Source organism: Sphaerodactylus townsendi, linkage group LG14 (genome assembly GCF_021028975.2).
Source record: "Sphaerodactylus townsendi isolate TG3544 linkage group LG14, MPM_Stown_v2.3, whole genome shotgun sequence".
NCBI classification, from domain to species: domain Eukaryota; kingdom Metazoa; phylum Chordata; class Lepidosauria; order Squamata; family Sphaerodactylidae; genus Sphaerodactylus; species Sphaerodactylus townsendi.
The window spans coordinates 6,726,705-6,751,587 of record NC_059438.1 but is presented as its reverse complement, the minus strand read 5'-3'; the positions used below and the strand labels follow the sequence as shown (position 1 = coordinate 6,751,587).

Sequence of the window (24,883 nt, the reverse complement as noted above, 5' to 3'; positions counted from 1 at the left end):
AAGAAGCATTTTGGGGGATGGACGTGGTTGAGGAAGTGGAATGCAAAATCCTTTGATTAACACTTCTCTGGGAATGTAACCATAAATGGTTGCAGGCCAAAAGGAGATTAGTTTCCTCTATGGAGACAGGGAGTATGGATTAAGACCATTTGTCCACTGCCAAGAATTGGCAAGATCAACGGCTATTTGTATTGCCTGACTTGGGCCATGGACGTTTTTGGAATGTGCACCTTAATTGGATTGGGAAAATGCCAAGCAGTACATGTGGGGCTTCACTCCTAACTTCATGATAGGTGAACTTGAAACCCTCCCATCTGGGAAAGGAAGGCTGAAAAGGTCTGGACACCTTATCCAAAGTGTGCAAGCCACGGCTGGAGATGGGGCGGGGGGTGGTGTGGGGGAGAGAAGAAACAGAATGAAGTATGGCTTGACCAGCCTCTGTTTTTGATGTTGCAGTTTGCTCATGTCCACTCCAAGTGACTGTTCCACTTGACTACTCATATTTTGACTTTCTTTTTCTTAGTTCTGTAACACCCTGTAGAGTTCCAATATAGTTTACCAATACGTCTGTGCTCTACAGAGTGATGCTTGCATCAAAGTAATTAAAGGTCTTTCCCTTTAAGGAATTCAGACTGTGATCAAAACACTCACCAAGTGCACCTGATGACTCAATCTACCAGAAACTTTTGATTGGGCTACAGACATCTGGCCGGGGGAAAAGGTGTGAAGCACACACATGCACATTGACTCAAGCCACCCATAGAAAGAAGGGCACAGTTTGAGAAGTGGCATGCTACTCCAGAGGTGTATCTAGGCAAACTGGAGCCCGTGGGCAAAACCTGAGTTTGGTCCTTCCCATGGGCAGCCACCTTCCAGAGTGGGTGGGGCTTAGACATTTTGGCACCCCCATGTGACTGTAAATCATTGTGCCCTCCCTTGTCCATAGGAAGATACGCCACTGTGCTACTCCATACAGGGAGGAGGGAGGGGCAAAAATGTTCTCTCCTTCTCACCTCCAGGCATAGACTGTAGGAAGGAAGGTGGCAGGACAAGTGAGTTAATACAACAACCTTCCCCTCTCATGTTTCTGTCTACTTCAAGAGATCCCTGCCAATCAAGGATCATGTACTAGATGTGATATCATAATGCTACATAGCTAGTCAGATTTCGATCAACAGTGACATCACTAAGGACAAACAAAGCCCATTCCAAATCAAGGTAACACTTCCACTATTGGTCTGATGGGAGATTCCAGCAAATCAGGCTTTTTGGACCAATGCCCACTTTCCAAATTACTGCAAAGGAACTCTTTTTTGATGCAAGCAAAGATATTTGTGAACCAGCTGCCGAATTTTGACTCAGTCCGATGAATATTTCTCCTGCAACTTCAGAGAGATATCAACACCTCTGTCTAGATTATTCAAAGTATTTTCATTTCACTTGAACACACAAGGCTATTTATAAAGAAAAGCACACTTGTGCAGCACAAACTCTCTAAATTTATCCATTGAAAAGGTAGCTAACCACACCAGGGAAACATGAAACATTTTCATGACTATTTTTGGTGGAAAGGCAACACAACGATGTTCTCAATAAATGTATAAAATAAATAAAAACATAGACTGCATAATGATAACTAACCTTCTTGGTGTAATCCATGGCCTTAAGAATGGAGAGGTTAAGGGTTTCCAGCGAAGCCAGAACATCTTCGTAATCCCCCATGTGGTCAGCAAAATAATCTAGACAATTGCAGGATTTCAGGGGTAGAGAAGAATAAATGAGAGAGCTGAAATCCTTTGACTGCTTCAAGTATGCTGCACGAGAATATCTAAAACATTTGTATAATTTGTCCTCTTACTACAACCAATTATTCAACTAGGGGGAAAAAAACTCAGGCTATAATCTGGTTTCCAACTCTTACTAGGTGAACAGTTCCTTGACATTTTGAAAGGAAATTCTTCATAAAATAACATGTTTCTCTTCAGCCTACTGAGAGAGCTAATTGAGACCATTTTGTATGTGTGTATACCAGGATTTGGACAGAGGAGATCTTATTTGTGATGGGGCCAAGAGGTTGCATATTAGAATCAATGGGTTGTTGAATGCCTGCTCCAGAAATTCATTGGTATCTATCTATTTATACATTCTAATCCACCCCCTCTGGTGCTCAAGGCAGCTGACATCAACAAAATCATGAACCAACCAATCCAAGACACTCCCTGGGGTCACTGAGGGACCATTTTCTTGCCTTCCTGGGTGGCTGCACATGGGACTTCCCCTCTATGGAAAGCAGGAAGCCCTAGGATTCTAGGGGAACATCCGTCTGACATTGCAGTCATTCCAAGCATGACTGTAGAATTCCCATGACTTTCGATTTTAATCTCAAAAGGTGAAATGAACAAAGGTGGTTTATATAAAGGGGAATCTTTGGAATCACTCCCTCTGTTGACACTATGGGAAGGGAAGGGGACAAAGCTAAATTTTCTGCCCCATACTTCCCTCCCCCTTTAGTCTTTGCAAGAGCTACTTTTCTCTTAGCAACACTTAGCAACCCAGGGTATTTCAAAAGCCAGAGAGAAGGTCAAGGTTTTGGGTCCAGGCCAGGGAAAGTTTAAGAGTTCACTACAAATCTATTTCCCTCTCTAAGGCTGACAGCTCCAGGTTGGGAAAATCCTGGAATTTTGGAAGTGGAACCTGGAGAGGAGGGGGACCTTTGTGAGGTAGAATGCCATAGAGACCACCCTCCAAAGCTGCCATTTTCTCCAGGGCAACTGACCTCTGTCGTATGGAGGGGAAGTGAAATCCCAGGAGATCCCGAGTCCTCGCCTAAAGGTTAGCTGCCCAGTCTCTCACACAGGGAATCAACATCGTACAATCTGTTTGTTTCCACATTAAGACATCCAAGCCAATATGTATTATGAGAAAGTGAGCCCTTGTCAAGCCATTTGGCAGAATCCGGGCCATTCTGAGTTGTGGGGCTTTATGATAAAGCAACTGCCACCCACAACCTTTAAACCCAAGTTCATCTGCGGGATGCAAGAAGTTCACACGCCTGGATGGCTGGGAATATCTGGAGATTTCACCTCAAAAATAGGTGCCACAAGGATCTCTTAAAAAAAACAGCCATTTGTATTAAACTGACGTTTCTTAACAGGACTCTCCTATAAATAACCTGAAGAGACAGACCATTAATTAGCTTTCCTTGGTTTAATTAAAATGCCATCTATCTCTCTGGACAGCGCTCAGGATGAAGAGAATGATAGCAACTAGGGGAAAAGCCAAAAAGTGACATCTGTGGTGATAGACAGAGGTTTGCCGCTGATAAAAGCCCTACTACCCAATTTTCAGCTGCTGCAGATATTTCTGCACCATACAAAAGGGAGTTAAAAATATAAACGACTTTATAGCGTTGACTTTCAAAAGGGAAAACGGATCAAAGGAAATCCTTTTTTTCTGGAAAGGATGAAGCAAAACCCATCACAGAGTTCATAAATCGCAAGAATAAAAAACAGATTGCAATTTTGACAAGGGCTGGTGCTGAAAATCTGTCTGCTTGAAATGGGATTAAACTGTAATTGGTTCAGGGGGGCCAAAGGTATGGACCGTCAAAGGGGTAGCCACATCTTCTGTTAGCTCCCATTGGAAACAATGGGGAGATGGAGCACCCACTTTGGTGGTCCATATAACTACCTCATTGCCTCCTCTGAACAAACACCCTTCCCTGAAACCTGGGTGAATTATCAATTCCTGAACCCTGAGATTATACTTACTGAAAGTTTTGGTGCTTTCACCTGGCACTTTAAAATAACTCAATGCCCACTGCACAAGGTCACAAGAAACATGAAACAACTTTAAAGCCCCAAAAATACAAAAAAAAATTCAAATGGACCAGAATTTTTCAGGTATATCTGAATATTCTGGCATATCCGAATATGTTATTTATCTTATTCGGGCATACAGATAATTTTTTGCCCAAATAAATCCGAATTTTACCAAATTTTTAGGGTATTTTCCAAGCCTAGTCACTATATTAGCACCCACAGAGGTAGAAGACCTGTGCTGGTTTACACTGATGAATTCAAGCATTTAAGACAGGTGTCTGGCTTTATCAACACAAATAAAAATGGCTACTCTCCATTAGACCTGTTTCAGGATCACTGAGTGTTTTTGGGGACAGTTCCTGGAGATGAATGGAAACTGCTGTCACATCTCAGACAATTTATGGCAAACCCATATAAAAGAGCTTTTCCAAGGGACTAAGGGACCCCATAACAGAAGAGGGTTCATGCATCCCATTTCCTATTGCACATTCACTTCCTGTATCAAGAGGACTGCCCTTGAGTTTCCTTCAGAAGCTCCAACTTGTCCAAAATGCGGCAGCGAGGGTCCATACAGGTGGTAGGTGGTAGGTGCACACACAACTTGGTGCTCCACCAACTTGGTGCTCCACATTGGCTTTGGGTGGAGTACTGAATTAGATTCAAGGTTCTTGTATTAGCATACAAAGCCCTTCATGGTCTGGGACCAGTGTATCTACAGAACCATCTCTCCTGGTATGCCCCCAGAGATCGCTCCTTGTAGCAAAAGCAAATCATTTGATAGTCCCCAGCCCTAAAGGAGTCTGCCTCAACCAAGGCCAGGGCTTTCTCGGTCCTGGCCCCAGCCTGGTGGAATGCTGTGTCTGAGGAGACCAGGGCCCTGTGGGACTTAATGAAGTTCCACGGGGTCTGTAAGACAGAGCTGTTCCACTAGGCATATGATTGAGACAGCTACAATTAACATCTGGAGGTCTCCTCCTGTTGACCTGTTGACCTTTTCCAACTGTTATCAGTTCTTGTCAGTTCATGGTCATCACTGTACAAACAGGGCTATTATCATCTTTACCATGACCCTTTGTTGTGCAGACTCCAAGTAGCCATGATTTGGATTACTCACCACTTGACAGTTTCTGTATTTATTAAGGATTTGAATGTCTAAAATGTTATGTTGTTTTATAATTGTTGTTCACTGCCCTGAGCTCAAAAGGGGAGGGGAGGGGTGGGAAATTAAATTTAATACATACAAATACATTTTCATTATATTCTTTATTAACACCAAAGTTGGCTGGAACAATTCATCAGTGAACTATGGAAGAGTTAATTTTTAATCAGTCATGACTCCTACTTGGAGTATAAGATGTCCTGAAGTGGTTTTGAGGCCCAGTTTCTACAGAGAACCTGTATTCAGTGAGTAATTTTCTATTCCTTCACATGTTTTGCCTTTCCATTGTGGCATATGAACTGGCATGAATGTGTGAATCAATATAGCAAGCTGATTCAAGTCACCATCAGACCACTCAATAAGGACAACCCTGGAGCAAGACTGGCTGGAGATAGTGGCATTTGAGTTATCTTCAGTTATAAATTCAGTTTGTCCTTTATTTCAATGAGTCTCTTCCCCCCCCCCATTTTTTTTAGCTTGGACGGGCTATCTGACTATCATTTATTTATATGTTCAATTGATCAAGGCAATTTCTTAGATGCTTGAGGCAGCTCTCAACAGACTCCCAACAACTATGCAATAAAGCATGACAAAATAACCAAAGCATTAACAATGAATCAAAAATTACAGCATGAAAAAGAATCATAAAAGCAACTCCAAGCCAGCACAATAAAGGATAAAAAACAACAAATAAGAAAAATTAATGAAGGCATAAAATATCACCAGCATAAAACCCATACAAGCAGATCCAGTCACAAATAACTATAGATATAATAAAAGGGAAATCAGTAAGCAAAAACATTAGGAGAATGCTTGAGCAGCTGTCCGGACAAATAAAACTATCTTTCTTGAGAAATGAAAGGGAAAAAGGCTAGATGTGAATCTACTTCTAGCTAGACAGAATTTCATAGGTGAGGGGTCACTTTTACAGAGCACAGGTGAGAGGGTGGAGCTACCAAGGCTAGATAAGTCACTTCCTGGATCCTTCCATTAATCTGCTTGGCTGCTGTCTCTACTTCTCCAGAATGCAGGTCTTAGAGGTTCCTTCACTTCAGTCTCCAGGAATTTCCCAACATGGTGTTAGCACCCTACTCTAAGCTAACAAAAATTAGCCTAAGTCAAGACTTTCAAGAGCTAAGGTGAGCCACTATCCCCCTCCCAATTTCCTAACTAAGAACCAAATGAGAATCTCAGTCTCTAAACTCCAACTGAGATTATCTTTAAAGGTATCGTTTAAAAATCACGGCTTTGGGTAACAGCTGTGGAGCAATTCTCGTCTTGTCTGCTTACCTTCAGCCTCCAGATGAGGGGGAAAATGCTGACCTGATAACAGATGTTCAAATTCTCCTAAAAAGGAACAAGACAGTTGACTACAGACTTTATTCAGCAGCCAAAAGATACTCACCACATAGCTCTTTAGTATCCACGTTGCTTTAGAAGGAGAAAAAGAAAGACAAGGGGGAGAATTAGGATACAGAAATTAGGAAGGACACATCAATCTGGGTACAGGAAAGTTTAGAAGTAAGAAATCGCTGCCTGTGCACAGGTGTTCTGCCAATGGGTTCATTTAAACAAGTCTTTGCACACCAGGACTTTTGGATGGGTGAATGGATGGATGGATGGATGGGTGGGTGGGTGGGTGGGTGGGTGGGTGGATGGAAGGAAGGAAGGAAGGAAGGAAGGAAGGAAGGAAATTATATAGTAAACTCTCAAGCATACTGACAGTGTTTAACATTTTGGGATACTTGTTTTGCCTGGGTAGCCATGTTGGTCTGTAGTGGAAAAGCTTAAGTGGACCTCTGTAAAAACCAACTAGATTTCCAGGGAATCAGCTTTTGAAAGTCAAAGCTCCCTTCACCAGATAACAGAATTGAACCTTAATCTTGCTCATTTTGAGGTATACAAATGACACAAATGCACAAAATTTTGGGCAGAGTTCTCAGAATCCTGTTGGTTTTAAGCCATCTGTATGGCTTGTATACCATCTGTGGAATGCTGAAGTGTTGACATATAATGGAATCTCAGACGGACTCCATTTGAGACATTATCTCAGTATCTTACTACCAGAACTATGTTGCTATGCCATAAGCAACATTGCTTTCTGTCTGTCTGATGGGGTATGATTGCTTCTGACTGGAAGCCAATCTATTAATTCAAAACATCTGCACCCTGACTTTCTTTCATAAAATCTCCAAGGCCACTTACGATCCAAGGCTGTAAAATGCCAGATAAAAATCCAAATCAATTGAAACAGCCTAAAATATATATGCCGGGCAGCAGAACAGAACCAATCAGAAGAAAACTGGCAACAAACAACAAAAAAACCAAAATGCTGTCTTCCAAAAGCTTTGCTTAAATCAGATATTTGAGCAGCACAATCAAACATTGCTCATTTTTTAAAATAAGCATTTGAAACCAACAGCTTCACTAGCTAGTTTTATTTTGGATCCAGTGCAGCCCTTTATCAGCTTGCTGAGCCCATTTCCACTTGCCTTTGGATTTCCTTGTCATATTTTTTTCACACCATTTCCCTCCTGATAAGCCTTCAAAGGCAGCACATGATTGACAGGTCTCTTGCTGCTCAGCCAGTCCATATGTCTGCTTTAGAAGAATAAATTCCCTGGCCTAGAAAAATGCACAGTTTCATCTTTGTTCTGACTGATATTTTGGGCTCAATCAGGTCTTCTCAGAAGTAAGTCCCATATCATTAAATGGCACTTACTCCCAGGAAAATGTCCTCAGGATTACAGATTCGGTTATCTGTTCTGAGCCTGTTGAGGGAAATGTTTGCAGTTTTCCTTTTCTTTTCATGAGCATATTTTCTTCTTAGGGGCCAGACTATTGAAATGCTAAACAGGCCAACATGAAACTTTCTAAATGCAATCTAGCCTACTTTAGAGGCTGTTCAAAGCACCCCAGGAGCAAGTAATTGCTTAATCAGAAGACAAAATTTGAAGGAGGGAGAAAATGTAGGCACAAACCGGAACACTACTTTCTAAAGAACTGCAGTCCCTCTGAGGGGAGGCAGAAATTACAGGGTCCCTTGCCTACCAGGAAGTCACTGCTGAGCCAAACTGTGTACCAAGTTTAATTAACTGGAATTTTGCTTTAAAAAATGCCAGTTCTTTTTAAAGCAATGGATCCGCACAATCTTGGTAATATTTCTTTCTAGAACAAGAAGATTGAACAAAGCAAGCAGCTCTCCAGATTGGATTACTGATGTGTGACCAGATGTTTTTGGATGGCCTACCCACTACAAGGATTCCACACACACTTGTTTATTTATACCCCACTTTTCTGTCCAATGGGGAACTAAAACAGCTTGCATGCTCATTTCCCCCTCCTGTTTTTATCCTTTCAACAACCCTGTGAGGTCGGTTAGGCTGAGCGAGAGAAAAAAGAAGAAGAAGAAGAAGAAGAAGAAGAAGAAGAAGAAGAAGAAGAAGAAGAAGAAGAAGAAGAAGAAGAAGAAGAAGAAGAAGAGTTTGGATTTATATCCCCCCTTTCTCTCCTGCAGGAGACTCAAAGGGGTTTACAATCTCCTTGCCCTTCCCCCCTCACAACAAACACCCTGTGAGGTAGGTGGGGCTGAGAGAGCTCCGAGAAGCTGTGACTAGCCCAAGGTCACCCAGCTGGCGTGTGTGGGAGTGTACAGGCTAACCTGAATTCCTCAGATAAGCCTCTACAGCTCAGGCGGCAGAGCTGGGAATCAAACCCGGTTCCTCCAGATTAGATACATGAGCTCTTAACCTCCTATGCCACTGCGAGGAGAGAGAGAGAGACCCATTAACTTCAATTAATTTAGAAGGGTGTAATTCTGCTTAGAATTGCATAATTAATGTTCCAAGTGTTACAAGGAGACTCTGTCATTCTGGCTAGGGGGTCATTTTGGCTAGGACTGTATTGGGCTAGTATGCTGATGTTGCAGGTCTAGTGGGATTCCGTGAATAATGGCCCAGTTTAAACACAATGTCTAGTACATGCAATAGTGCATGGGTAAATTCCTGCTCCACTAGGGTTCCTGACATTGCCTTGGCAATTGACAGGTTCGGGTGGTGGTACCTGGGGACAGAAGAGTCTGGGTAGGACATGGTGTCATTCCTGGGTGACATTCTAGGCTGCCTCCCCTAGGCTCTGTGGTCTATGGAAAATACTCTCAATGTGAAGGCTGTAGGGGGTAGGAAACTGAGGCTAGGGGTAGATAATTCCCACCCTGGGTAGGTAAATGGGAAGTCTGTTCTCTTCAGCTTTATGTTTAATAGTCATATTGCACGAAGAAGTTGAATGGTTGAAATGAATGTCCCTTTCACTTTCGTGGCTTATTTGTGCAGCCGTTAATCCCTATTTCTTTGACAACACTATGTTGTATTTTTCAGAGTTGGTTAAACAAATCTAATGACGAAATGACTACCAACAAGCATTGAAGTCAGTAATAAACCCTCTCCCTTAGCCCCTATCGCTTAAAATAAGACATTCTGGTTGGATAGTTGGGAAGATGCATTTAAGACATGGGAAGAAGCCCGCATTTGTACTCCCTTAATATTTAGATAGGAAAATTAGACTTTAAAAAAAGATAGTCCCTATGATCAAGCAGAGACCAAACAATATTTGTTTATTTAGTTGGGTGCTGTGTGGTTTCTGGGCTGTATGGCCGTGTTCTAGCAGCATTCTCTCCTGACATTTCACCTGCATCTGTGGCTGGCATCTTCAGAGGATGTTTCGCCTGCATCTGTGGCTGGCATCTTCAGAAGATGCCAGCCACAGATGCAGGTGAAACGTCAGGAGAGAATTCTGCTAGAACACGGCCATACAGCCCAGAAACCACACAGCACCCAAGTGATTCCGGCCGTGAAAGCCTTCGACAATACTTTGTTTATTTATTTACTTCTTATACAACAGTTTTCTTCGGTACTTGTAAATCTGGCATTTAGAAACTGTGTGTAACAGACTTCCCTGTGTGATACACCTCTGAAGATGCCAGCCACAGATGCAGGCAAAACGTTTGGAACAAGATCCACCAGACCACGGCCACACAGCCCGGAAAACCCACCAGAACCATATCCATGGATTACTACAGTATCATTCAGAAGTGATGTTGCATTCCCTCCAAACTCCTCCCTCCCAGGTACTGCCCCCCCCCACAAATCTCTTTTCACTCTCACAGAGCTGGCAATCCTATTTTTCTTTTCACATCTGTCATCCTAAGCATACTTTGCTGAGGAGCAGTAAGCCCAGCTTGAATAAGTATGTATAGGATCTAGGCTACAAGAGGTAAACCCCATCCAGAGTGAATGAATGATTTTGCATGTTTCATCCCTTGCTGTTTTGACCTGAAAATCACTATTTTTGCTTCTGCCCATGATTATTCAGCGTCACGCTGTTTTCTATTTCCTTATCCTGGATTTTCCCTACAAAACGAATGCACTTTTCAGCATTATCTGAACATCGATAAATCAGTATTATAGATTATCTGCATAAGTACCCTTAATCTTTAAATATGTATAAATCACATATAAAAACTGCCCAGCATGCATATAAAATGAAGACAAATCTCCAAAACCAACAGTCAAAAGCAAAGACCTGGGACCACGGAAAAAGAGAAATGGAATTGCAACAGCTTGCCCTCCTTTGCTGGAGAGATTAAATTCTCCCACATCAGTTAGAGTTTACAAAAATATTATTGAGCAAAACCTCAAGTGAGCTTTAAAAATGCCTAAACCTGGAGAAAAGTGTGGAGACTCCCAAAATAAAAAAGTGAACTTTTAAGTCTATATTGGACAGTATTCAACATTCATAGTTAATTTAATCAGCAATCTTATTAGGATACCTAATTAAAGTGTTTGAAATCGTAATCACAATGGAGAAAAGGATTAGAAATGCTAGCATTTCATAACAAAAAACTGTTAAGAACAGGTTGTTATATGATTCCGCCTGAGCACTGTAGTCTTTTCTGTAAGGAACCATCTTTTTTATACTTCAGAGATACTGGTAAACTTCAAGATTTCTTCTATGGGGAATCTTAGAATTTCACTTGTGAAATTCTGTGTCTATTAAAAATTCTGTTCTCAAACAGTCTCCATATATGGCCCAAACTGATATTCACTGGCAAATGCTGACATTTTCCTCTTGGGAATATCTAACATTATGTTCAACATTTGTTGCTTTCTCAACAGAACACTCCAGTGATACAGACGGCTCCCTCAATACCCACTGGCTCCACCTCAATACTGTTATCACGAGATGGACTCTCCTGCCTACATAAACACGAGGCTAAGGCATACTTCCATAATAACTAGACATGTGCGTTCAGAATATCCAAGCCAAAAAAATACCTTACTGGTATTTGGGGGAATTCTTTTAGCCAAATACACATCAGAGAATCCTCTAGTCTAGGCAGTTATTCTGATCCTCCCCCCAGCCCCTGGCGTTGCTTAGGATTAGAACCTGGTGTTGCTTTGTTTCAGAACTTCCTTTGTTAATGGGATAATAATGATGCCCGATGTCATTCCATTTCTCAAATGGAAAATGTTGGGCAGGACTCAATATCCAGCGGGAAGGCTCTCTGGGAAGACTGAGAAAGTCAGCAGTATGAGCTCTTTGGAAAATAAATGCAATGCCTAAATCCAATTGGACTTGTCAGAAGACAGAATAACAAATCACCTGACCCCGTTCTTCCGTTCTAAATATTGCTCCAGAGACTCCCTTTTGTTCTTATTTGGAACACAAGGCGAAAATCTGTCTAGCTTCACTCTCTCCCCAGTTCAAGCGAATGAGTTTCAGAGACAGCTGATGTGTTCAGGTAAATGCTTTGTTAGCCTGCATGAGTAAAGCATTTCCCTCTTTCTGCTCGATTTGCTGTTCAGAAATAATTTCCCCCGTCTCCTCAGTGAAAGTTTCTTGATGAATGAAATCCAGTGGGTTTTGCTTTGTTTTGAAAGATGTTTGGAGCAGAAAAACAGTTGACTCTTGTCTGGCTTCAGGCACAGTATTTCAGGCACAGATGAGAGATGCTAATTGTTCAGCTCTTGAGCAGCAAATACACAAAATTAGCAGCCTAGTCCAAAGATGGCCACTGGCAAGTCCAGGGAGGGAATGTCAGCATTTTAAAATTTTTATCTTAGATTTGTCTACCCTGCTGTCCTTCTCAATGGCTAGACTCAATAGGAGGCAGCTTCTTATGTTTACAATGAAATCCCCTCCACAGAATCAGACCAATGGCCCCTTGGCCCAAATGTCATTAAGTCTGACTGGAAGTAGGGATTGTTTTGAATTTCTCATTCCTGTCATGTCAGCCTCCAAACCACTGTTTCAAATTTCCTTGCCCCTTGTGCAAAATGAATTCATAATTGTTTGTGGTGGGTTTTCCAGGCTGCGTGGCCGTGGTCTGGTGAATCTTGTTCCTAAAGTTTCGCCTGCATCTGTGGCTGGCATCTTCAGAGGTGTATCACAGAGGGAAGTCTGTTACACACTGTGTCCAGACAGACTTCCTTCTGTGACACACCTCTGAAGATGCCAGCCACAGATGCAGGCGAAACGTTAGGAACAAGATCCAACAGACCACGGCCACACAGCCTGGAAAACCCACCACAACCAGTTGAATCCAGCCGTGAAAGCCTTCAACAGTACACTGAATTCATAATTCTTCATTTCTGCCTCATTTCCCATTTTCTTGCACCAATTTAAAAAATTGCACATATGCATTTTTCACCATCATCTATAAGTCAGCAGGATATTTTGTGAATGTGTATAAATGACATCCCATGTGTGTATAAAATGACATACCATGTATGTATAAATAGATGAATTACATATTGATCCATACTAAATATATATTAGAAATACTTACCAATCCCTAACGGGTCTTTCCTATCCCTATTATCAGAGATTTTTTTAAATATAAGCTGGAGGTTCACAGGAGTGAACCTGTGATTTCTTTTTAACACCTTCCCCAAAGCACAGCACATGGATTTATAAGTTCCAGTATGCGGTGGGCTGGGATCAAGATTAGAACAAAATAAAGAGTTGCACATTTTTTGAAATGGGGTAAATTTTCGAATTGGAACATTTGCAATGTAGGAATTTGACGGCAATGGTTAAGGTTCTCTTGGTTTGACTGTTTATGTGAATGGAAGGAGTTGATATTTAATTTGCCAAATTCCATTGCAAAGTATCAATCAAATCCTGCCAGAGGTTGACAGCTGCTGCCTGCCAGCTGGCAGACACTAACAAATATTACAAAGTTTGGAGTATCAAATGCAGACACAAAATGCCAAAAAGATGCCAGTATTTTTGGCAAGCGGCCACATGCCAGAGAGGGCAAGTTCTCTGTGGCTCCAACAAAGAGACCAGATATGAATTATTTGAAAGGGAAGGAATGCTTCTGGTGGTCCTCTTTGTCATCACATAAAATGATTTTTACACGCAAGAAGAAGAGTTGGTTTTTTTATACTCTGCTTTTCTCAACCATAAAGAGCCTTAAAACTGCTTACAATTAGATCCCACACACACCAGGTGCCTTGTAAGCTAGGTGAGACTGAGAGAGTTCCGAGAGAACTGTGACTGGCCCAAGGTCACCCCAGAAGGCTTCATGAGGAGGAGTGGGGAATTGAACCCAGTTCTCCAGATTAGAGTCAGCTGCTCTTAACCACTACATCACATTGGCAACCAACAGGTTGATTTAATGTGGTAGATTCCCAACTGGACTGTTCCCTAAGCCAAATTGCTGCTAGCATCAATGAACACAAGGAAAGGGGCACGATAGTATTTTTTCAAAACCAGTAATAGTTGACTGCAAGCCTGCTGCCAAGAACCTGCGCACTCCGGAGTTTTGAAAAGGTGCTGCCACCATGTGATGCCAAGCCTGCGTGGGGGCCAATCTTGCTTCTGTAATACCTGGGTTCTTTTCTCCAAAACTCCACACCAGCTGAGTTCTCAAGGATTTTTATTGTAAGAATTCAAAACAAAGAAATAAAACAAGCTTTGGTTACAGAGATTTCTCAGCTAAGCACATTCCTTTGGGATTCCTTTGTCCCCATTCCGGGAACCCATGGACCAGAGATGCTTCTCTGGCCAAGTCCCGAGGTGGAATCTCAAATCCTTTGTTTTCACCTTCCCAGGAAAACTGTGTTCCGGCCACGAGGTAATTTAGGCCTTTGAAGTGCATCCTGGAACTTTGTATCGGGTTTCCTGTTCTCCATGTAGGAGATCAAAGATCCTTTTTACAGTTATGTGTGAGTTCCTTGGCTTCAGCAATAGCATCTTTCCGTCACAAGTTGTTATAAATCCTCAGAGCTGCAAGTGCTTCTCAATTATACTTCCTTTCAGTGATACCAAGGAAGAGTCGCCAACTCTGAGCTGGGAAATTTCTGGAGATTTTGGAGATGGAGTCTAGAGTGGGCAGGGTTTGGGGAGGGTCCTCAGTGGGGTATAACATCGTAGAGTCCACACTCCAGAGCAGCCATTTTTTTCCAGAGGAACTGATCTCTGTAGTCTGGAGATCAGTTGTAATTCCCGGAGATCTCCAGGCCCCACCTGATTGTTGGCAATCCTGACCAAGGTAGTTTGTGGATGCACCAGAACAAGCTACTGTTTCATCCTCAATTCCCCAGATCCAGAAAAGATATGAAATCCCTGCAGGATTATTGTGAAGGAGCATTTCTTTGGCTGGTTTTCTTTTGCTGCAGGTTTTCTCCCCGTCTCAAACTGTTTAAAAGGGATCAAGGTAGAGTTTCCTATCTGTCCAACATTACTTTCCGCCAACTTAGGGTGGCCATAATGTCTATCTAGTTTCAAGCTATGCCTTTAGCTATTTTAGCTGGCCATTACCTTCAAATACTGATTTCTTCATGTTTATGTATCTGTACAGCCTTGTTTTTGAAAGGTTTCCCACATTACATTTTTTTGCCCTCATTATATTATATGCCCTCATTATATCGAGCCTATTTCTGCCCCTAGAAGCCAATTTCTCACTGAGATTTTGAAGGGCTGAGGTCAAAGGTGGGATCCAGCAGGTTCTCACCAGTTCCCTAGAGTGGGTTACTAATTATTTGTGTGTGCCGAGAGGGGGTTACTAATTGGGTCTGCTTTTCTGTTAGAAATTCCATTAGGTCCAAAAATCATAAAGCCCTGTTGTTTCCTATGTGGCTGGTTAGCGAAGGTAGAAAACGGGATAATTCTCCCTGTTGGGCTGTTTTAAAAACATGTTTTAGAAATATGGTAAAGTTCCTGGTTTAAGGAAAGTATCCTTCCTTTGATTTCTAGAAACAAAATTATTTGAAAGTATTAAGTATTTGACAGGCAGTCAATTAGAGGAGAAGTAGTTGTTTCTGTTGGCAGTAGTCAATAGGACTTGCTATAATGAGTTTAAATTATGAACAGAAAGATACCAGCTGGAAATTAGGAACTTATTTTTTACAGTAAGAGTTTTTTACAGTAACAGAGAAATTATTAATGCCCCGCCCCCGTCGTGCCCTACCGAGCCCCATTGGCACTACGCCACTGTTTGAATCCCACCACCATGGGAACCTGTTACTAAAATTTTTGGATCCCACCACTGGCTGAGATCCTTCCACAGTGGAGGCGAAATTATTTTTTCTTCCCTCAGACTCTGATCAATTTGTCTCCTGTAGTAATGCAGCCTGCTGTTGTGGCTGTATCTGAAGGCTGAAGTAACTTATTTAACTATGCACATTTTAAAAAAGTTTTTAATGTGTTTCTAACCTTGTTTTAATCTACGGTTCATTATTACTTATTCATTTCATATGTCTTGTGTGTTTTAACTGAAGGGTCCTTTGCCTTATACATATAAATGCCTCTTGTACTGGTATTACAGGGGTATACACTGACACTATCAGTCCAATCCTAAGCAAAGTTGCCCATCTAAGGGCCTTTCCCCACTTACCTTAAGCCCCACGCTACTTGAGGAGAGTAGCGCGGGGTCCCCCGGCACTCCCCACGACAGGGGCAGCGACAGTGCAGCTGCCCCGACTCTGCCGCTGTCGTGTCCCCTCAGCACGTGACATCCCAGGCGCTCTTCTTAAGGGCGCCTTTTGATGAACCCGCGTAGAGCGCGGGGTCATGGGGACGCCTGGGCGTGCGCCTGGGATGCCGCGCGCTGAGAGCAGCGTGCGGCATAGGGGGGATCCAAGAGAGTGGGGAAAGGCCCTAAGTTGACTGAAGTCAATGGGCTTCAAAAAATATATTACTCATAAGGATTGCTCTGTAAAGTATGCTGCACTGTTTGGAAGTCCAAATTCACTTTCATGATCATTAAATTCTGTAACTGTATTCAATAGGAATGGTCCTTGCTCAAAAGAAGCCGATCAGAGGGCCTTAGATCAGTAGCCTAGACAAAAACACACTATTTCCTGGCTAGATCTCCCACTTATCCACTTGCTGCAGGGAATTACCAGCCAAAGGCCCCATTTCCCTTCCCTGAAAAACTGAGAGGTGGAAAATAAATTGGCCTTCATATAGTCATGCTCTAGAAATTTTTCCTAGCATCCACAGTAAAGATAATAGAGGGAGCAAGCCTAGAGCATCACCTGGAAGTGACATCACATCATCTCCAAACCCTGCTCTCTCTAGGCATCCCCCTCCCCCAAATCTTTCAGCATTTCCCAAGTCACTGTGGAGAACCCTACTTCTGGCTGAAGACTAAAGCTGAAGGCTAAAGCCAGCTCAGAAGCAAGTTCAAGACATCTATAGCAGAGGAGTTTTCTCCTTTTATATCCCGGCATAATCTATCTCTTCCACGTGACAACGACAACCTCCAAATCCTGCCCATGTGATAGACTGGATCAGGGTTCTGACAAATAGAAATGGCGGTGTTGGCTAGTTTGCTTGTTAAATGCAATATTCCCCTCTAGCCATGATCTACCGTAGCAGTGCTGTAATGTTGCAGAAAATCTGGCCAGGTGCTAGGGTGGCACGAGGGGGTAAAAGTGGACAGTGCCACTCCCAGAGCTCTTGGTTCAAGACTGCTGGCACACCATAGGACTGGGGCAAGGTATATCCTTTCTCTCCTCTGGAGGAAAACACTAACAGTTTTTTTTTTAAAAAAAAACCATAATGCAACGTTTTGCTTATGCCACCTTCCTCTTTCTTCCACAGAAAGGGAAGGGCTGACTTTAAATGCTATTCAAGTGAGCAATTCAGCAGTATTTATGACTCAATAATGGATCTGTGCAGTTTTAGCATCTGATTTATAGTCCTGCATCTATCCTCCAGCGCTGGGTGTGAATGGCAGCATAAATCTCACAGTTAGCTAAAATGCTGAGTCAGTGTCCTGTTACCATGATCGATCTTGCTTTTGAAGCATAAGTAAGATGTCTTCAGCATCAACAGACAGCCAAATACAGCCGTCAAGAGCGGGAACATAAAAGCTCCCGGCTAATGCCCTTTTCCCTCAGCAACTCAAGCAAAGTATGTGGAGCATTCCAAGGCCAAATAGGGGATATCACAATATTCAGATCTGTTTAGGAGCAATTATCATAAATTCAACACCACCATATCTAAAAAATGAAAAGAAGACTTCTGGCCCTTTAAAAAACAAATAAATGAATGCACTGCAATGTAAACATTTGGAATCTGGAACCCATATGAACAGATGCATGAAGTGTTACAATCAGTTAGCAGCCTCATGGGGAAGGAATGTCGAAATCGTGATCTAGCTGAGAAGAACTGCCTAGTTTCCCTTCCTCTTCTTCAAGATACTTAATAGAAGCCGTAGCACTTGCCAGAGGTGCCACAGGTGCAGATATTTCACATGAGCCAAAGGGTGACATCCAAAGAGAAAAAGCCCTTCAGTTGTTCACCTGTGGCCTTGTTAGCTTTAGCTTTTGATTTCCTGGAATTTGCATTTAGCTAGTAAAGAAAAAGATACACAAATCTACAAATAATAGAAAAATAGGTAATTATGGGTGACGTGTTATAAAGAAAGAACAGAAGGCACACATTCCCAGGACAAGAGCAAAAGAAGAGTTTGGATTTATATCTTACCGTTCTCTCCCGTAAGGAGACTCAAGGTGGCTTACAAGCTCCTTCCCCTTCCTCTCCCCACAACAGACACATTATTATTATTATTATTATTATTATTATTATTATTATTATTATTATTATTATTATTATTATTATTATTATTATTATTATATTTATAAACCGCCCTCCCCCGAAGGGCTCAGGGCGGTGAACAAAACAAATAGATAGAGCACAGATAAAATCAAGGTTTAAATAATCATTAAATATGGCTCTATATGTTAAAATCAACCCCATTAAAATGCAGCATCCTAATATCAAATATACCAATGGCGTCCTACTAGTAATCCTCTAAAAAGAAGGGGGGAGGGGAAGGGGGGAGGTAGGTGGGGCTGAGAGAGTTCTGAAGAACTGTGACTAGCCTAAGGGGCACCCAAAATTTCAAGGCTGATATCCAGACTCCCTGGTTGTGCACTGTTTTCCTTTTAGGAGAAGACAAAGGCAAAAAAGGTGTTGAGTGGTTCTCCCTTTTCTTCATCTCCTGTTAGCATTTTGCCATCTTCTCTATGCAGTGACCCTGTCATATCCTTTTCCTTCCTTTTGCTACAGACATAACAAAAAAAGCCTTCTTGTTTTTAACCACTCCGGCAAGCTTGTGCTCATTTTCTCCCACCACCTCTCACAGCAACAGTGGGCAACTGGGACATGGGCAGGAAGCCTGGCAGCCCTATTTCTCTGCTTATGAATTCCTATTTGCAGCTCCACATTTCCCTAAACAATGTATTAATTTATGTAAATAAAAAAATGCGATTGCAAGACAACTGACACAGCTGTTCTCAGTACACTTTAAATGTATGGCTCATTTTCAAGTCACTTCCAATTGCTGTGCAATTGGGGAAAGCAGGGCTTCAATTTTAAATATCATCTGGATTCACCTCTGGCTAATACATGTTTCTGGAATGTGTCAAATTGCTTAAAACAAATTAAATAGCTGCATAGCTCAGAGCTTGGTTGCTGAGGTGTTTTTATCCACAACAGGCAAATGACAGCATTTTTTGTTTGTGGAATGCCAAAAGATTTTGGATAAGAGGGAGAGCTATCCAGGACCCAAGACATTAAACGATTCCTTTGAACAGCTTTATTTGTAAGATCACAAAGTCTATGGCTACACCTATCTAAGGAAGATATCAAGAATGAGAAATATACTACAGGGTGATATGCCAGAGGACGTTGCCACAGGCAACAGTGTTGGAGAAGGCAGAACAGAGTAAAAATTTGATCTGTGTCTTCACTATCTTATTTTCTTTGTTTCTTTTTTTGTTAATAAACGCTTTAAAAAAAGATTTACTAGCATAAATCCAATTTTTATAACAAGCAAAAAGAAGGTTAGCTGCAGCCTGTGTGATATTGAATCACGGGAACTCTTCACTAGGATGGAATTGAGTTTTTAATAGTATTGCCAAGAGAGATAATGTCTTTGTGTGCACATCCATACACATATGTACATCAGGGGTCCTAATCTTATTGAACTCATGGGCAGTTTTGGAACTGGGAAAACAGAAAAGGGACTGTCTGTCATGAGGGGGTGATGGCAAAATTGATTCCACAAGGACTCCTCCAAATCACAAAACATTGAGAGGTTCCATAAAATGGTAGGAGGTTCAAAATATGTGCTCCCTGCAGAGAGTAATGACTCCTGGGTTCTTTTGAAGCATATCTACTTCTATTGGAGGAAAGACAGATTTGGGTCTTTGCTTTGCAGAAAAGTCAAACGAGCACTAGGAAACAAACTGACAAGTGCCACAGTTCCCACGGGGTGCTATATTATGAGGGGTGGTGGTGGTAGGGTTACCAGTCTCCAGGTAGAGAATGAAGTTCTCCAGGGATTCCAACTAATCCCCACCCTACAGATATCATTTCCCATGGAGAAAATAACAGCTTCAGACTGTGTATCATATGACTTACATCCCTGCTGAGTTCTCTTCCTTCCCCAGTAATTTCCCAAGTTGGAGCTGGCATCTCTCGATCATAGATACACAATTTAATTCTCCAGACGCGCTAATTCTCCAGAAACCTACCCGAACACTATCTTTGGAAACTCCTACCAAATGCCACTTCCATACAACTTGTTTTAAAGATCCTACCTGAAAATATCTAACAAGCTGGAAGGCTGTGTGGAATTTTGAAGAGTAAGGAATAATGGATTTGGAAATTCCCTCTGATGTCCAAGTGTAACGCTTTTGGGATTCTCTCAAGGGTTTTAGAAGTCTAGTTTCGTGGCCCCCATCTCCACCATTTAAAGAGTAGTTGGGAGAAGGAACAGCGGTTCAGCAACGAGAACCCCCAAAAGCAACACTTGCCACTGCCAGCTTTGTGACTCAGAAGAGGGCAAATGGAGCATGTGTGTGTGTGGGTGGGGGGGGGGGGACAAAGTGGTGACATTGTGCTTAGCAGGGCAGGGAAGAGAAGATGTGGTGCAAGTTCAGAGCAGTATCATGCAAAGTTGCGGCGAATAACACTCTTTGTGGGTTCACCAAAAGTTTTTCTCATTTTTATCTTAAATTATTTTGCATGGCACATAGCAGCAGGGGCCTTAGCTCATTGATGGCAGTGATACTAGCTGCTACCCTAACACCTACAAGAAAGGTTTGAGGGTTCAATCCCCAGCATTTCCAGTTAAGAATCAGGCAGTAGGGAATGTGAAGGACTTTTCTCTGAGATTCTAGAGAGTTGCTTCCAGTCTGAGAAGACAATACGGACCTTGATAGACCAAGGGTCAATGTAAGTCAGCTTCAGGGGTTCAGTTTTGGGACAGATCTCCACTATGCATTGGACCACAGTTTAGAAAGTAGTAGTAGTAGTAGTAGAAGAAGAAGAAGAAGAAGAAGAAGAAGAGTTTGGATTTATATCCCCCCTTTCTCTCCTGCAGGAGACTCAAAGGGGCTTACAATCTCCTTGCCCTTCCCCCCTCACAACAAACACCCTGTGAGGTAGGTGGGGCTGAGAGAGCTCCGAGAAGCTGTGACTAGCCCAAGGTCACCCAGCTGGCATGTGTGGGAGTATACAGGCTAATCTGAATTCCTCAGATAAGCCTCCACAGCTCAGGCGGCAGAGCTGGGAATCAAACCTGGTTCCTCCAGATTAGATACATGAGCTCTTAACCTCCTACACCACTGCTGCTGTGCCATGCAGTGTCTTAGGGAAAGTTTGGTCTGTCCATGTACTTGAAAAGTGGCTGAGGACCTTCTTGAGGGCACTCTGGCAGCAAGCTGAGCAAATTCAGCCTTGGGGATTTGTAAAAGTGACAACTCGTTTTCCTCTTCGGCAACCCTTATAACACTTTTCCAGCAATGACAACTAGATACTGTGTGCTGAGTCTCTGGAGAGACTAAAGGCCTGGATGCCTTTGTGTTGAAGCAAAAAAGTTGCCTTTGACAAGGGGAAACTCGGCACAGAGGCTGCCAGCTGTGTGATGGGATTTTTATTCCTATCATTGACACAAAATGTCAACAGCTGTACCTAAAAAAAGGGGAGACATGGAATGAAATTGGGTAAAACCAAAGAGCTGCCTGCTTGGGAGTCACTTCTTGGAGCAAAGGAATTGATGGCCTCCTGCTTCCCCTCCACCATTTTCCAGATTCTAAATGGCATTGTGCTGAGTTATTTGCTCCAGGGGGTTGCATGTGCAAGCATTTCGTGCATTCACAGCCCCTCATGGCCATTATGGGTGAGGAAAATGGGGGCAAAGAAGCCTTCGTCCTACTGCACCATGGCCTCAAGTTGAATCTGGCTGCTGCTGCCCTTCCAAATTGAGTTCTCATGGGGAACTTACAGCTGCCTGCCATATGGTTGCAAGTCCCAGTGGCAGAAATATGGTATATGCCAGTGGTGGCGAACCTATGGCACGGGTGCCAGAGGTGGCACTCAGAGCCCTCTGTGTGGGCACGCACAAACAGAGTGCTCCCCCCACATCTAGGCTGGCCTGGCCTGCTGGGCTCGATTATTAGCATTAAACCTAAGACCTAGTTTTGGGGAAGCAGTGTAGGCAACCCTGTTAAGCGCTGTTAAACCCTTCTGATCGTGCGAAGAACTAAAGCATGATCCTTTACCTGGGAGTAAGCTCGGTTGCTGGCAATGGGGCTTGCTTCTGAGTAAACCTTCCTAGGGTCGTGATTCACCCGTTGGAAGAGTTGCACGGTTGCTTCAAAGCAAAGCCACCGACTACCACCAAGCTTACTCCTGAGTAATGCACACCTCGGAGCCAATCGTTTTTTCTAAACTAAAATCTCAGGTTAAATTGCTATGTTGGCACTTTGCAATAAATAAGTGGGTTTTGGGTTGCAGTTTGGGCACTTGGTCTCGAAAAGGTTCGCTATCACTGGTATATACAGCATGTACTTTGGCCCTATGTTCCTAACTTATGGCGACTGTGAGTAAGTTGATGCATTTTTCAACAAAATTAGAAGTCTTTAAGGCTGAGGCAACATACAGTTCTTGCAGAGCCTGAAAAGAATGAATGTAACACAGCCCAAATAATGGTGAATTTGTATTGTCAAAAGCTTTCACGGCCGGATTCAACTGGTTATGGTGGGTTTTCTGGGCTGGGTGGCCGTGGCCTGGTAGATCTTGTTCCTAATGTTTCGCCGGCATCTGTGGCTGGCATCTTCAGAGGTGTATCACAGAGGGATAAAAATATTCAGGATGAAGATGAGCCATTGATGAGCACCCTTTGAGTTTGGTCAGTCAACCAATTACAAATCCACCTAACTGTAGCATTTCCTAGTCTATATTTCACTAGCTTACTTGCAAGAATATTATGGGGCACCTTGTCAAAAGCTTTACTAAAATCAAGATATACTATGTCCACAACATTCCCTTCGTCTACCAAGCTTGTCACTCTATCATTGACATTTACAGATAATTTGTCCCTGCCCTTGGGAAGCTCACCTTGGCAAAGCAAGCAGAGCTACTTCCAAAAAATGCCCTTTTAACATAATTTGTTCTCGCACATGGAAAAAGAAACCTACAGTAAAATCACAGAACCAGTGAAGCGGACAGATGCTAGACTGTGTTACTTAGCACAAGGCTCCGAGTCTGGAAGGAAAAGATTTTTGGGGGAAACAACCGCCTGTCAATAGGAAACCAATTGTCAAGATGATTTCAGTCTTGTCTACAGACTGACCTTGTTATCTTGTCAAGGTGCATTTTCATACAGGCCACTGGCTGTTGTGTAAGTGCAAGTTTTAGTTCTGACTTTCATTTTTCAGAAGTTCCTTTCCATAGCACTGCCCAAAATTTACCCTCCAGGCAGCAGTAGGCGAACCATTCATAAACAAACCCTTAAATGGAGCAGCAGTGGCGTAGTGGTTAAGAGCAGGTGCATTCTAATCTGGAGGAACCGGGTTTGATTCCCCACTCTACCGCTTGAGCCGTGGAGGCTTATCTGGGGAATTCAGATTAGTCTGTGCACTCCCACACATGCCAGCTGGCTGACCTTGAGCTAGTCACAGCTTTTCGGAGCTCTCTCAGCCCCACCCACCTCACAGGGTGTTTGTTGTGAGGGGGGAAGGGAAGGAGAGAAAGGGGGGATATAAATCCAAACTCCTCCTCCTCCTCCTCTCCTCCTCCTCCTCCTCCTCCTCCTTCTTCTTCTTCTTCTTCTTCTTCTTCTTCTTCTTCTTCTTCTTCTTCTTCTTCTTCTTCTTCTTCTTCTTCTTCTTCTTCTTCTTCTTCTTCTTCTTCTTCTTCTTCTTCTTCTTCTTCTTCTTCTTCAATCAGAGCTTCCAGCTCTGGTGTAGGAAAAACTTGAGATTTGAAGGATGGAGCCCGAGGAGGGTGGGATTTGGGAAGGGGAGTGTGTAATGCTGTGGAGCCCACCTTCCAACATGGCCATTTTCTCCAAGTGAACTGTTTCCTGTTGCCTGGAGTTCAGTTGTAATCCCAGGAGATCTCCTCCTGCCATCCTTTGGAAATTGGCAACTGTGTCTTAAATGGCAGATTTGTACGTTAAAGAAAACATAGGCTGGGAAGGGTTTATTTCCCTACAGGGGGAAATGGGAAAATAACTCTTCCCTGGCATTGTTTTATAGTTTACCTACTGACTACTGACTGTACTCCATGTCTCAGTAATAACCTGGTGTATTGTCGAAGGCTTCCCGGCCAGAATCACTGGGGTGTTGTGGGTTTTCCGGGTCATATGGTTGTGTTCCAGTAGCATTTTCTCCTGACATTTCACCTGCATCTGTGGCTGGTGAAACGTCAGGAGAAAATGCTACTGGAACACGGCCATACAACCCGGAATCCCACAACACTCTAATAACCTGGTGTTTGCTCAGCGGACCTTCTTTACCCAAATCCAAATCCAAAAAACCTTTATTAGGCATAAAATTATTTATTCCACATTTATTTATTTATTAGGCATAAAATTATTTATTCCACACTGCTCCAGAATGTTTCTTAAGGGTTAATAGATATACCTCTTGAGAATCCAGTTTATAAGCGATATGAAATCTGAAAGATTAGAATTCACAGTGATGGTTTTCTTACCATGTAGGATGTTCCTTTGTAAATAAACACGAGTTCCCCTATGTCCTTTACACATTACTTGATCAGAGGAAAATGAGAGATGGCTTTTAAAATGTTGAAATGTCTGATGAGAAAATATTTTAAAATATTATTGTGTAGAAGGTATGATTTTCAGACAGTTATTGATATAGCTTCAAATAATCCTACTAGCTGTTTCTTCCCAAACTCCATTTGAAATGAATGGGACCTATGCTAAAGGAAGTTGTACTTTCCCAAAAAGCCTTATCTGAGGCTGCTGCCCAATGAATTGGTTCTTAGTTTCTGCCTGTGGCTTTAAATGATAATTATTTTGGCTGTGATTGGATAATGTCAAAAATTGAGTAGAATGATTTTATTTTATTCT

The 24,883-nt window shown here is 42.5% G+C and overlaps 1 protein-coding gene across 1 annotated transcript in view; it reads right to left on the bottom strand.

The window, feature by feature from the left end:
* Nucleotides 1-24,883, bottom strand: part of NECAB2 (N-terminal EF-hand calcium binding protein 2) — a 164,774-nt gene that overhangs the window by 72,904 nt on the left and 66,987 nt on the right. Inside the window, exons 4-5 of the mRNA XM_048516258.1 lie at nt 6,386-6,411; nt 1,642-1,739 (exon numbers count right to left, since the gene is read on the bottom strand). Of these exons, the coding sequence (XP_048372215.1) occupies nt 1,642-1,739; nt 6,386-6,411 (124 nt within the window). The remainder of the gene's footprint in view (nt 1-1,641; nt 1,740-6,385; nt 6,412-24,883) is intronic.